The 14,208-nt window shown below is 34.6% G+C and overlaps 2 protein-coding genes across 2 annotated transcripts; both read left to right on the top strand.

Moving 5' to 3' along the window:
• The first annotated feature begins 1,354 nt into the window (after window positions 1-1,354).
• On the top strand, window positions 1,355-6,735 carry LOC114413450 (endoglucanase 6-like). Its single transcript, XM_028377872.1, has 9 exons — window positions 1,355-1,707; window positions 1,800-2,012; window positions 2,150-2,350; window positions 4,233-4,322; window positions 4,429-4,593; window positions 4,731-5,015; window positions 5,301-5,649; window positions 5,745-5,819; window positions 5,947-6,735. Exons 1-9 carry the CDS (start codon window positions 1,510-1,512, stop codon window positions 6,243-6,245), a joined length of 1,875 nt encoding a protein of 624 aa, XP_028233673.1. The 5' UTR covers window positions 1,355-1,509; the 3' UTR covers window positions 6,246-6,735.
• A 2,500-nt stretch (window positions 6,736-9,235) lies between these two features.
• On the top strand, window positions 9,236-13,367 carry LOC114413451 (putative adenylate cyclase regulatory protein). The gene is made up of 7 exons (XM_028377873.1): window positions 9,236-9,541; window positions 9,626-9,780; window positions 9,872-10,089; window positions 10,667-11,270; window positions 12,015-12,518; window positions 12,602-12,759; window positions 12,896-13,367. The coding sequence occupies exons 1-6, from the start codon at window positions 9,366-9,368 to the stop codon at window positions 12,712-12,714; spliced, it is 1,770 nt and encodes a 589-aa protein (XP_028233674.1). The 5' UTR covers window positions 9,236-9,365; the 3' UTR covers window positions 12,715-12,759; window positions 12,896-13,367.
• The last annotated feature ends 841 nt before the right edge of the window (window positions 13,368-14,208 follow it).

The following is a 14,208-nucleotide window of genomic DNA, read 5'->3' on the forward strand; positions in this document are numbered from 1 at the left end:
TAAATTTCTAAAGTGAAGATTTCCACTAGGAAAAAAACATGAGTAATTTAATTAAGGAATAAAATAATTTTTAAACAAAGGCTAATCAATAAAAAACAAAGAGACTAATCAATAATTAAATAGAATGGGGCCTGGGCTACGGCACGTAAATTACGGAAGGGCTCATTTTCCACGCATAGAACAAGGAACAATCAAATCGAAAGAACATGGGGGTTACATTGAAACCAAACATGGCAGGCGAGAAGTTAATAACGCTGGGAAATGGAAATCGTTACCGGTCAAACATTGTTGACACTTTTGCAGTAACTAAACCAATGGCAAACCCCCACGTAACTTGTATGTCATGTGGCTCTTGCCTTGCTTTGGACCATATAAAAGAGGCTTTCGGGTTATTATAACCCTCTTTCACAAATGTTACCCACCCTTGTTAAAGCATTTGATAAATAATGGACGAGTAGATCACTCATAAATATTAAGGAGTTCTAGTATTTGTTAATTAATTGACTACAAAATTATACTGATAGAATGTGTCTATTTAAGAATTTACTGATTGATTGCAGAGTTATTGTTCCCTCTCCCCCTATCTTATTTAAGAATAGTTCCCCGGCAGATTTCCCTTGTAAAGTTACACGTGTTTTAGAGTGGTTGTATTTTCTATCCTAACAGAATTAATGAAACACTTGTATTTTGTTGAATTCAAAATGCTGGTGCTCAATTGCTAGGTTACTAGCAAGCAATAGTATATTATTGTGTACTCTGACACATGTGGTATGAGTATGTGATGTGACCTTGAAATAGACTTGCTCTAATCACTCTAATTTTGCCTCCATAAATAATTTCTTTTGAGAAAAGTGTTTAGTTATTGCTTGCCAGAATTTTAATCGCACAATAATTTCAAGAAATATTTTAAATAAATTGACTAGAAATTGTCTTAAAATTTGAAAAACACATTGGAAATAAAATGATGCCAGAGTCAGAATTGAATACATCACATACTACTACCATTCTGGCTCAATCTCCATTCAGTAAGTCAAACCATTTTTTAGTTATTTTTCCCATATTTTATTCCTCTATGAGTGAACAGTAATTTTATTTCAACCAAAACAGATACTTTTAAACCTCACCGACCTCCATTCTGTAAGGCCACATGCCATTGTCCCATTCTCATATCATCAGGAACGTCTGCATTGCAATTTGCAGCCACTTCAAAATCCAAAAACAAAATAAAAACAATACTACCAGCAAAACAAATAATAATTTAATTTTACATTTATTTATTTATTAAACGACTGTCAATTTGGGGGTTCTTGATACCTTCCTTTTTCCCACCCCTCCATAATATATAGAGCCTCGAGCTCCTCAGTTTCCAATCCCCGTACTCCCTCTCTCTCTTCCTTTTCTTGAAACTTCCCTCTTTCCTTAAAGGATTCCCTCCTAATTTGGTGGGATTATCCCAAGTTTCAGCTGCTACCACTCATCAGCATTGCCATTTCCTGTTTCACTCACCACATGGAAAAGCTTATTCGCATGTTCCCTTTGCTTCTTCTTCTTCTGTTCCCCACTTTTGCCTTCGCTGGCCATGACTATGGCCAAGCTCTGAGCAAGAGCCTTCTCTTCTTTGAAGCCCAGAGATCTGGCTACCTTCCCCACAACCAGAGAGTCACATGGAGAGCACATTCTGGTTTGCAAGATGGCAAAGCAAGCGGGGTAAGCTTTTCAACTCTTTTTTTAGTTTAGTTTAGTTTCTCACTTTCCTCACCCAAATTCAGGTTACAAATTATTGATGTTAAATTATACAGGTGGATCTAGTTGGAGGGTACTATGATGCAGGGGACAATGTGAAGTTCGGGTTACCCATGGCGTTTACCGTTACGATGATGTCGTGGAGCATCATTGAATACGGCAAACAAATGGCTGCTAGTGGTGAACTTGGTCACGCCATGGAAGCCGTTAAGTGGGGTACGGACTACTTCATCAAAGCTCACCCTCAACCCAATGTTCTCTACGGAGAGGTACCTTTTTTTGTTATTTTAATAGTAAATTTGTTCGGGGTTATTTTTTATTATAAATGTTTTGTTCGTAGTTGAATTTAGATGTTACATGTAGTAGTAATTTATTTATGTTGGTGTTGTGGGTTTTTGACAATTAGGTGGGAGACGGGAACACTGACCATTACTGTTGGCAAAGGCCAGAGGACATGACAACCGACCGTCATGCCTACAAGATCGATCCAAGCAATCCCGGGTCGGATCTTGCCGGAGAAACCGCCGCCGCTATGGCCGCTGCCTCCATTGTTTTCCGACGCTCTAACCCTGCCTATGCCGCCGAACTCCTCCGCCATGCCTACCAGGTAGTACACACTACTAGCTTTTACGCTTTCGTATGGTATATAATTTAATTAGATGTGCGCATTGTAGTGTAGAAAGTGGACAAACAGTGAAGCGTGGTGCGCATGAATTGTTTGTTCTGAACGGCATATGTTAGCGAAACGGTTGGAGTTAATTGGCAGTTACACTTTTATGGCTCTTTCGTCAGAGTCGTTATTGCGAGCGATCAAAGTTGGGCCGCGTAGGTTAGACCGCGATTTATGCAATGGCCCAAAAAGTTAAAATAAAATTAAACCTAATCTTCTTTTGATAATGAACACCCAATCCCTTTGCCTTCCTAGTCTCCTGTTTGAACTAAGCATATTTTTAGTGAATTATTTTTTTATAAATTTTCTGTGATTTTTTATTACGAAGAAAATGGTTTACTTTTTGTTCATTAATGTTCAATAATCATTCCTTTTTTTTTTCAAAATGCAAATTATTAATGGCGTTTATTTTCAAGAAAAAAATGATGATTTAGTCTTTTAGGAGTAATAATTATTTTATAAAGAATTTTGATTTCTTTAATCCTTTAGAATTTTCTAAATCGGCACTTGTTTCAAAACAAGAAAATATTCGTAGGTGGAAGTGAAACAGCTTTTTATTTTATTTTTTAAATGAAATTAAAGTATTTATAATCTCATATAATTTAGCAGTCAAAAAATAATTATTTTGTTCTAATACATCTCCAGAACGCTACGTAATATTAGTGTACTAAAAAAGCAATGAAATGAAGATAGTATCTAATCTAGCATTTTTGGGACCCATCAAATTGCTTTTTGTACACTTCTTAATTCCACCCCCCCAAACTTTTTCTTTGGTCTCCCTTAATCTTGCTCTGTTGAGCAAGAGTTCACTCTATATTATTTTTTTCTTATACGTAATAACTAAAGTAGTGTGAATGGATTCTTTTTATGACAAAAGTGAAATTTGTTTATTAAAAATAAAATCACCTACTGAGCTTTTTAGTCCATACCCAATCTCTAACAATATGTTTTCTTTCTTGATTTTTTTCGTTTTTTTATCACCCTATTAATAATAATAGTAATGAGTGTGGTCCTAAAATAAATTAGGTTGTTATGTCTAAATGGGAACATGGACAAGAAAGAAGAGTGGCCAAGTCTCTCATGGGTTGGCGAAGGGGCACACTTACCCTCTTGTCACGGTATAACATACCCTTTAGATCGTAGTACAAATGTAGCCCCGGTTGATCCCCTCAAAACGGATTCACATCACACAAATGAAACTTCCTTATTGCCATTGTGCCTATCACGTGGGTACAGTGTCGGTGCTATTTTTGGGTGAACTCACACCTTATTTGTTTGGTATGTACATTTACTTTACGACCACTGCGGCTCGTTTAGCTACCATCAATGTGTATTGGGTCTTAAAATAAAAATAATCAAAATGTGTATTGGGTTTTTTACTAGTAATAGTTACATTGGACCTCTATTTTCTGCTACCTTATACTTTACTCTTCGACCACCTTCTCGATTCCTTTTCTGTTTTCTGTCACTGTTTGTGATAGGTGGAAAACATGTTACATTTAATTATTCATTTATTAGAGTTGGAGTGGTGAAGATAGAAAGATGCTTCTGAAATTCTGATCTCAATAAGGCCCTTAAGTAAAAAAATACTACTACTACTACTGTCGTCACAGATCTGAATCTGATCCCGTCTGGTATTTTAGTTGCATCTAATAAATGAGGATACCCAAGAGGTTGATTTAATAAATGTTCACCAACTTAACATAAGGTTAATTAATTGATTCATTTATTGAGAATTATGGTACTCGATTGACTTTACTCCATTCCTTTTCCATCCGGACTTGTTCAACTTACTCTCTCTGGGTTTGTTCAATTTCAGCTATTTGATTTTGCTGACAAATACAGAGGCAAATATGACAGCAGCATTACGGTTGCCCAGAAATATTACAGATCCATCAGTGGTTACAATGTAATTTTTTGTTTTATAATTGTGTTTATTGATTCACCCCTTTATGTTAAAGTTGAACAAATACAAAACTTTCCCATTAATTGAGTGTTGGTAATTGAACGTTCAGGATGAATTGCTCTGGGCTGCTGCTTGGCTCTACCAAGCATCTAACAATCAGTATTACTTGGATTACCTTGGAAGAAATGGTGATTCCATGGGTGGAACTGGTTGGAAGATGACTGAATTTGGTTGGGATGTCAAGTATGCTGGTGTTCAGACATTAGTTGCCAAGGTAACACCATTGATTCTTTATCTTATAAACAATTAGTGAAAAAGTAATAAACAAACATAGGTTAGCTTCTTTTGTGTGTATTATATCAAACATCACACATTAGTGAATAAGCAGCTTTCCTTGTTTCTTCCTGGCAGTTCCTGATGCAAGGCAAAGCTGGGCATCATGCTCCAGTTTTCGAGAGATATCAGCAGAAGGCTGAATCTTTCATGTGTTCGTGCCTTGGAAAGGGTGATCGCAATGTTCAGAAGACTCCGGGTGGCCTCATCTTCCGCCAGAGATGGAACAACATGCAGTTTGTCACAAGTGCCTCATTTTTAGCCACTGTCTACTCTGACTACCTTGCTTCCTCTGGTAGAAACTTGAGGTGCAGTTCAGGCAATGTGCCCCCTGCTGAACTTATCTCCCTTGCAAAGTCTCAGGTAATTCCACCTCCTGCTTTCACTTGGTTTCTTATAGTTGTCTCTATTTTAATTTTTAATTTTTATTGGAGGAAACTGTAAATTTTAGTCTCGAATGTGTTGGCAGACATGTATGTATAGAGTGTAAAACATACAATTTTCTAGTATGGGGACTTAAAACATAAATAAAATGGACACAACTATAAGGACCAAGTGAATAGTTCAATTCACTTTCAATTGAACTTTGATGTTTCATTCATTAAATATATCAGTGGGATCTAAGTACTTGACATGTTAAATCTTCAGGTTGACTATCTTCTTGGTGACAACCCAAGAGCCACTAGCTATATGGTGGGCTATGGAAGCAACTTCCCACAAAGGGTTCATCACAGAGGTTCATCCATTGTTTCCATCAAGGTTAACCCTTCATTTGTCAGCTGCCGTGGAGGTTATGCTACTTGGTTTAGCAGCAAAAGGAGCGACCCGAACCTGCTCACTGGTGCTCTTGTTGGTGGACCTGATGCATATGATGACTTTGCTGATGAAAGAGATAACTATGAGCAGACAGAGCCAGCAACCTATAACAATGCTCCTCTTATCGGTATTCTGGCAAGACTAGGTGGAGGTCATGGTGGCTATAACCAGCTTCTTCCAGGTATTGCCATCATTATTCTCGCTTTATGCCCCTCTCCTGTTAAAATTCTTGTACTGATGATAATATAGTAATCAGCTTTAGTTACTTCCTTGCAGTTGTTGTTCCAGCTCCTAAGCCTGTTGTTACCAAGCCTCAACCAACCCCCAGTCCCAAGACAACTCCACCTCCAGGTACTATTTTGGCTAGTCACTTCACTTGCACATTCTTTATTGCTTAAGTTAACTACCTGAGAAATACTTGAAACTAAAATGATATGTAAGTTTTGACCAATATCTAACCGAGGAATTTCTCTTTCAGCTTCGTGGTCAGGTCCAATTTCCATTGAACAGAAAATGACCACCTCGTGGATTGCCCATGGAATAACTTACTACAGATACTCAACAGTGGTGACTAACAAATCTAACAAGAGTCTCAATTCTCTCAATCTTTCAATATCCAAGCTTTATGGTCCAATCTGGGGTGTCACAAAATCAGGTGATTCATACACATTCCCATCATGGCTCAGCTCATTATCAGCAGGCAAAAGCCTTGAATTTGTCTACATCCATTCTGCTTCAGCAGCAGATGTCTCCGTGACAAACTACGTGTTGGCCTGAGAGTGACATGGGAATGGTTTACTGCTTTGTTGTGTAAGATTGTGTAGCCATACAAATGTGCAGTGAGGAGAGGGTCTTTACGTTTTTCCTTCTATATTTTGATGTCAAATCTTCTTCTTCCCTTGTGTATTTTGCATTTCAGTAGGTTAGATCAAAATAGGTAGATTATATAAGATGGAAGGACCGGAGCAGAAAGGAGTGAAGAGACAAAAGGCAGAGCTCATCCTCTTTCTTCTCCGCTTTACAACTTATATACAGTGAGTGATACAAGACAGACAGTGAAACAGTGTTGTTGAGAAGTTTAAAAAACAAAGTGAACTTCTCAATATTTCAGAGAAGAGTCATCTCTTGTATTTTTCAACAGCTTTGGATGTCTTTTCTGTGTTTGATGTTGTAAGCTTTGCAGCATTTTGTATTCTCTACAGAGAAACAGTTTGTGCTATATAGTATTATGTTTTTGTGCTGTGCAATACTAATTTGGTTATTTCAAGTTGATGATTATTAAATTAATTGAATGGTTGAAAAATTTCCAGCCTGTGGTATATCTGAGGTCCAACGAAGACGGTGATGTGTGAATCTAAATTCAAATACTATTTATATTCTACTCAGAGTAATGTTAAATGCTAGTGCAACACTTTCACATAATAGCCCTCAAAATGAGTGGCCAAAAATTCTCTGGCCGTGTATAAACTATAAAAACAATAGTAGTCACTCAAATGTTATCTCCTATCACATGTTATTCTTTAGGCATTACATCCAGGGGTTAGGTTCTATAAGTAGTCATGTTCAATATAGTAAAAGAAATAATTTCCAAAAAATAACAGTATCATTATGTTGTCTATATATTTTTCCATATCCTGAAAATTTTTCACAAGTGGAAAAACACTTGTGAGAAAAAAGTGACTCTTTGAAATAAAGATTGGTCTTACAACAAAATGTGTCAAAACCCCACTTAAGAAGAGGCAAAGCACAAACTTGAAAACACAAGAACAACTGAAATCCAAATTGCAACAGGCGCACAATCATACAAACGAAAGGACAAGTTGGGGATTCAATAAAAAAACAACCTAGGCGACGTATTTTTCAACTGGGAGGAAGCTTCTTTGCGCTGCTTACAAGATGCTCTAATCTCAAACAAATGTGAGGGGCTATCACTTATTATAAGCCCACGTGGGCTTCAGAGAGTCAAACAAACACAGGAGATAACAGTTAAACTTTTGAGAAATAAAAAAAAATGATAAAATTAGTAATGAAATATGAAAAATGTGAAGAGATGAAGAAGGAACACACATTACTTAAACGAATAACCAACACAAGAAAAATCAGCTATAACGAGTACTTGCCTGTGAATTGTCGGCAGGCTGCAGCTAAAAACATACTCCTACAAGCTTTGTGTGTTGATTTTCTTGTAGCGAAAAATTGCTAGTAACGCTGACACGTTATTACTGTTGGTCAAAATTTATTAAATTATATATATTTGAAGTTTTATGTTTTATTTAACGGATTTTCTCTGGTTATCCTGTTATTGGGGTTTTCAATAAGCTGTCACTCTAGGTTAATATTAATATCTAATATTTTAACTCAGATGACAAAATCAACCTCAACTCCACATATATCATGTATCTACAAAAGTATATGTAACTGAAAAAATATAGTTATCTGTTTTGAAGATGAAGTAGGTGTTATCTCCAGATTTTTGTGAGAATAAGTAGGATATGAGTATTAATGTAATTAAAATACATTATTTAATTAAATAATTTATATTAACATATTCTTTTCTGTAAAAAAATAATTATATTTTCTAATTCAATTAGTATTTTAAAGTCATAGTTTATGTCTTTCAATTCAAATATTGATGTTATAATTAAGGTTATTATACTAAGATATGTCATATTGATTTCATGTAAGATTTTTTATATTGGAATCATGAGATACGACCATGTCTTGGTTTGTAAATTTTATATTAACACTTTTATTTTAAAGCTAATATTATTTATATGCTTTCAAATAATATTTTGATTTTGGATTAACTTATAAATAATAAAATTATTTTGTGTAGTAAAATAGTATTAAATTTGATACATCTTATATTATATTTGTTTTACTTTATTTAAGAATAATAAATTTATATATGTATATCATCATCGTTATATGATGTTCAAGTTTAATTAGAGATTTTATTAAGTGATTAAAACATTAATTTTAAGAATTGATTTGTTGGATTGTTATATTTGTGATGTTGTTTATTTATGACTAAAATTTAAATGAATCAATGTTATGTTTATTTGTTTCTAATATTAGGTGTGGATATTTAGATTGTTTAAGAGTAAATTTTTAATTTTTTATAGTAATTTTTTTATTGATATGTTAACTTTATAAGTAAAGTGCAAGTGCCAATATATAAGTATCTAGCGATTATGAAGTTGGGGGGTTAAAGTTTCTACTTGTGCAAGTATGAGGTTGGTTATGAGTATTTTTTGTTTAAAATAGAGGTATGAAGACAAATATTATAGGATCTTATTCTGACTTTATTTGTTGTTTATTTTGTATAATTAGAATTTATAATAAATATATATTTTATATTTATGATAAATAACTTATGTTGTGATGAATTTTTAATAATGATAATTTGATTAAAAAATATTTAATTTTTAATTAGAAATAAATATAATAAAAATAATAAATTGAAATAGATAAGTTATTAAGTTGATTTAAAAAATATAAGATAATACATCAAATACATGTCAAGAGTCTATTTATATATTTAAATTTTAAATATAATATATATATATATATATATAATTATTTTTTGTATTCAGTTATAATTTGTTAAACACGCTTTTTATAAATAAAAAAATAAAAAATTGTTAAACACGCTTATATATAGGGAGATATCTAAAAATAGGCCCATATGTGTTTACCGCAAAGCATGGGCTCTCATAAACCGACATGGGTTAGGCCCAATGAGCAGGTTTTTGGTTTTTTCTTTTGGGAAGAAGCAAGTTTCGTCTTCAACAATCAACATCATGATCTGACTCTAGCCGAATCGAAATCAAAGTCAGACTCGCGTAATCTCATATCATATCATTCTTCCGATTTCAGAAGTCAGAGAGAGAGAAGATGAAGAGCGAAAGCGAATTGGTTGGATTCTGCATTGAGGCAGCATGTGAGAGCAGAGAAAGCGTGGATAAATGGCGGATGCAGAGCCGCAGTCTCGATCGCTTGCCTTCTCATCTCGCCGACTCTCTCCTCCGCCGCCTCATCGCCCGCCGCCTCCTTTACCCCTCTCTCCTCGAGTTAGTACTCTCATCTTCACCGTGTATATGATTCACGTTAATTCTAATAGTTTTTTTTTTTTGTTTTTTTTACGTTCGTGTTAGGGTTTTCAAACATAGTGCTGAAGAGGTTGATGTGAGAGGGGACAACTCCGTGGACGCAGAATGGATGGCGTATTTGGGAGCATATCGTCACTTGCGCTACTTGAACCTCTCCGATTGTCATCGAGTCTCCACTTCAGCTCTTTGGCCAATTACAGGTATCATTATTGTATCTATCTTCATTCTTCACCTGTTCTTACTGTTACTATATCCGATATCGCTCATTGCGTGGCGCTTAATTGGTTTTAGGAATGAGTAGCCTTCAGGAGTTGGATCTATCTAGATGCTTCAAGGTCAACGATGCTGGAATTAACCATATTCTTTCCATTCCTAATCTGGAGAGGCTACGTATTTCAGAAACAAGCGTCACTGCAAAAGGAGTCAAGCTTCTCGCCTCGCTTAAAAACTTGTCTCTTCTTGACTTGGGTGGTTTGCCTGTTGATGACGTCGCATTAACTTCATTGCAGGTAGTGTAATTCATAATCACTACTATACCAATCTACGTACTCTTTTCTAACAGAGATGAATATATTTGGCCCTTGATCACATTTCCTATTTTTATGGAATTTGTTGTTCTGCCAGATGCACATATTGGATTGTTTAAATAGATTACTGCAGAAATTTGTTAGATGCTGTAAATTGTGTCAATTCTTACGCTATGCTAAAGGATCCAAACCTTTTTTTTTGGCGTGTTTATACCAAAAGTGAGACATTGTTTGCTACACCATCGATTCTTATTTTCTAAGATTATTTTTGTGCACAGCATTGGTCATGCTCTGCATCTAAATTCATAATACATCTTGGCAAAGCCATTATTTATTGCTTTCTATCATTGCCGATTAGTTATGGTCTCGTATTTAATTGGGATCAGTTTAGCACTGCCTCTGATGTTGCGGCTGTAAAGGACTGCTTTATGAGTCTGTACAGTTCTCAGGTTGTAAAATATTGATATATATATATATATATATATATATACACACATACATTTTTTTTTCTTCTCTTTTGATATCCTTTACTGTTTCCCTTTAAACACCCTCCTCCTAGGTACTGAAAAGGCTACATTATATTGATCTCTGGGGTAGTAAAATATCAAACAAAGGTGCTTCTGTTCTCAATACATTCCCAAAGTTGACCTATCTCAATCTTGCTTGGACCAGTGTCACAAAATTGCCTAAATTATCATTTCTTGAATACCTGAACATGAGTAACTGTACTATTGATTCTATACTTGAAGATGATAAAGCTCCTTTGGCAAAGCTTATTCTCTCTGGGGCCATGTTCATGAATGAAGCTGAAGCTTTGTTATATGCAAATACAAATTTCCTATCCTTTTTGGACGTGGCCAATTCCAGCTTTCACAGATTCTTCTTCTTAAGTAAAATGAAAGTGATAGAACATCTCAATCTCAGCTCATGCATGATGGGGGATGATTCAGTTGAGATGGTTGCGTGCGCTGGTGGAAACTTGAAAAGTCTGAATTTGAGTGGTACCAGGGTTAGTTCTGCTGGATTAGGGATTTTAGCTGGACATGTTCCCCATCTTGAAATTCTGTCATTATCTCAGACACCAGTGGATGACACTGCCATCTCATTTATCAGTATGATGCCTTCATTAAAGGATGTTGACCTGAGCAATACAAATATTAAAGGTATTTGATTAGTTGACAAAGTTGTTACTATTATTATGATTTATAAATTCATGTTCCGTACCTGCAGTGGCTGCTATATGTTCTACTCTGGTTTAATCCTACTATTGGTTGAGCCCTATTATGTTACCACTGAGCTGCTCCTCGCTAGAAAACTTTTATGCTAGACTATACTGCTTCAAAACCTGTCTGTGTTTAATGTATTTAACATTCGTTTCCTTTTTTGCATTTCTGGGGAAGAAGAATAGGATGCGTGCTAGCAGACATTCACATATGAGGCTCTAAAGATTCTTTCTTCTTCTGTTTTAGTATTTATTAGATAGCATTTATATTTTATTTATTTGCTGATCTTGAAGTTGTTTTGAAACCCTACTAAGAGTATATCTTATCTTTAATTAAGCCAGATATTCAGGTTATCCTGTTTGTCCTACATTAATATGTTAGGGACAACAGTTCATTTTTCAATATTTTATCTTTTATTCAAGTTACCTCATGAAATCAATTGACTTTTATTGGGTGTTTTTGCAATATATAAAATAACTGCTGTTGGTCCTAGAAATCAAGGATTGCATATTAACAAGGGGCCATTTGGTTTGATGAAACTATTTTTGTTTTCATCTTTCATAACAAAACCACCACCTTGTTTCCTGCCATCTCTCTCATTTTGTTTGTATCTCCATTTTCTGCTTCTAGTTTTAATATTTTGTCTTTAAGCTTCTTATCCAGTTATCCGTATTTTCAACTCAGGTTTTCTGCACCAAGGAAGGACTGATGTGAACTCCCTGCTCTCTCTAATGGCTCTGCAAAATCTTAAATTAGAAAGGTTGAATTTGGAGCATACGCAAGTTAGGGATGAAGCGTTATACCCTTTGTCAAGCTTCCAAGAGCTGAGATATTTATCTCTTAAAAGTGCTTCACTTGCAGACATCTCACTTTACTATTTATCATCAATTCCTAAATTGACAAATCTTAGTATTTGTGATGCGGTATTGACAAATTATGGGCTTGATATGTTTAAGGCTCCTGAAACTCTGAAACTGCTGGACCTCAAAGGTTGTTGGCTCTTAACTGAAGACACTATCTTGTCATTCTGTAGAAATCATCCACAAGTTGAAGTCAGGCATGAACTTGGTACCTTATTTCCTGTCAATCAAAACGGACTTAATCATTCCTCTCCATCTCGATCAACTTCCAAGACTATGCAAATGACTAAGAAGAAAGATCAAATTCCCTTATCTCCATATTTTGTTGGTAATTTCTATTTACCTTCTAATCTTTTAGTTGCTAGTATTATATGATTATCTAATTTGAATTTTTCATTTATTTTGACATAGATCAAAGATTGAAGTATAGCAGGGACGAGTTACTTGCATTGCAGTTTACATCTTTGCCCCTTGCATCTAGTAGTGAGAGTGGCAATTCAATATTTGAGAAACAATTGGGTTGAGTGGAGAAATCTCCTTCCATATAATTGTTTGCACTCATGGCGTTGGTAATTTTTATGTTCATTTTTTCTAGTTTTTCTTAATAATTGTCATTTTTTCAATATTCTTTCTCTTTGATTTTATTTTAAATAATGATATCGTCCTCCTATTTATGCTGGGTATGTGCATTTGGTTGCTTTGCAGGGAAGGGAATGCGATTTGAACAGAGATTGCCTCAGGATTAACAGCCCAAGTATGATGTTATTCAATGTTTCATAAGTATGGCTTCTCACCAAAAGGAAAGGTGCAACTCGAATGCACAAGCTCAAAGCTGAATCACGTTTCTGATAGAGAAATCGAATGATATGCCTTGACTCCAACTTAGTAAACATGTAGATATGCAATGTGGTTAAAGAAAGGCTTTTTAGTAATTTTATTGCATGATTTGGCTGACACGTTATTCTTTTTCCAGTGCAATGGTGAACACATCACACATGGAATGTGAAAGATTGCTGGTTCTTAGTTTCTGCGGGTTTCTGTGTGTGTTTAGCCAGTTATTTGTGGGTTTTCTTCTCCTTCTAAGGAAAAGCTAGGCAAAATATTTTGTGTAGAAGCTCTTAAAAATAAAAGGAGCTCTTTTTTATTAAAGAAAAGATGAAAAAAAGAGCATCTTAAAAGTAAGCTCTCTTGAGCAATTTTTTATAGTTTTTCGCTGGCTTATGCTTAAAGCACCAGCCTTCGAATTCCAATTTCCCATTTTTTTTAACTTCTTAAAAGCGTGTATGAAAAATTATGTTCGATCAGCAATATTTTGTGGTATATAAATTTGTATAAACTATATATTTAAGCCGTAAGCCATTTAGTGTAAACAATGTCATTGTAATATATGTATTTTTTTAAACCATCATCTGTTTCATATTATAGAATTATGGAATATGGAATTATTATTACAATTCTATATATTATAAAATTATTATATTCTAACAATTTATCATTAATATACAAATTTATTAATTAACTAAAGTAATTTTGACATTTTTAAATATTATTTTAAATACATTTATTTTCCTATTATATCATCATTAAGATAATTTTATTTAAATTATGTTAATTTTACACTGTGCTTTTTATTGGACAAGATAATTATAAGTAAAACTTACGTTTTTGCATTTATCATCAAACAACTTTTAATTTGAAAGGGCTTTTAAGTGAAAAAGATAAAATAAAATTGTGAAACCACTGCTCCTACTTTTTTTAAGCTTTTATTTCTTGCTTTAATAGTATTGAATATTGCAGTCATGGGGGTGGTTCTGCGTGGAGACAAACATTAACTGTGCACTTCTTGAATACCTCAATGACCTCTTGAGGGTTTGTGTTGCTTATGATCTACCTGAAGGGTGGACAATTCTAAGGGTCGTGTCCCCACGAATAATAGAAATACAAGCATCAGCGAATCAGACTCACTCGGAAAAGCCTACTCAAACTTACTCGATCTTCTTTGTTACTAATATTATTAT

Source organism: Glycine soja, chromosome 5, assembly GCF_004193775.1.
Source record: "Glycine soja cultivar W05 chromosome 5, ASM419377v2, whole genome shotgun sequence".
NCBI lineage: Eukaryota > Viridiplantae > Streptophyta > Magnoliopsida > Fabales > Fabaceae > Glycine > Glycine soja.

What these genes read in the sequence shown, in the direction of transcription:
- LOC114413451 (XM_028377873.1), top strand. Translation starts at nt 9,366, where the DNA reads ATGAAGAGCGAAAGCGAATTGGTTGGATTCTGCATTGAGGCAGCATGT. An exon ending in AGCTCTTTGGCCAATTACAG is followed by an intron (nt 9,781 to 9,871) that starts GTATCATTATTG and finishes AATTGGTTTTAG; the next exon opens with GAATGAGTAGCCTTCAGGAG. An exon ending in TCGCATTAACTTCATTGCAG is followed by an intron (nt 10,090 to 10,666) that starts GTAGTGTAATTC and finishes CCCTCCTCCTAG; the next exon opens with GTACTGAAAAGGCTACATTA.
- LOC114413450 (XM_028377872.1), top strand. Translation starts at nt 1,510, where the DNA reads ATGGAAAAGCTTATTCGCATGTTCCCTTTGCTTCTTCTTCTTCTGTTC. An exon ending in AAGATGGCAAAGCAAGCGGG is followed by an intron (nt 1,708 to 1,799) that starts GTAAGCTTTTCA and finishes TAAATTATACAG; the next exon opens with GTGGATCTAGTTGGAGGGTA. An exon ending in CAAGACAACTCCACCTCCAG is followed by an intron (nt 5,820 to 5,946) that starts GTACTATTTTGG and finishes TTTCTCTTTCAG; the next exon opens with CTTCGTGGTCAGGTCCAATT.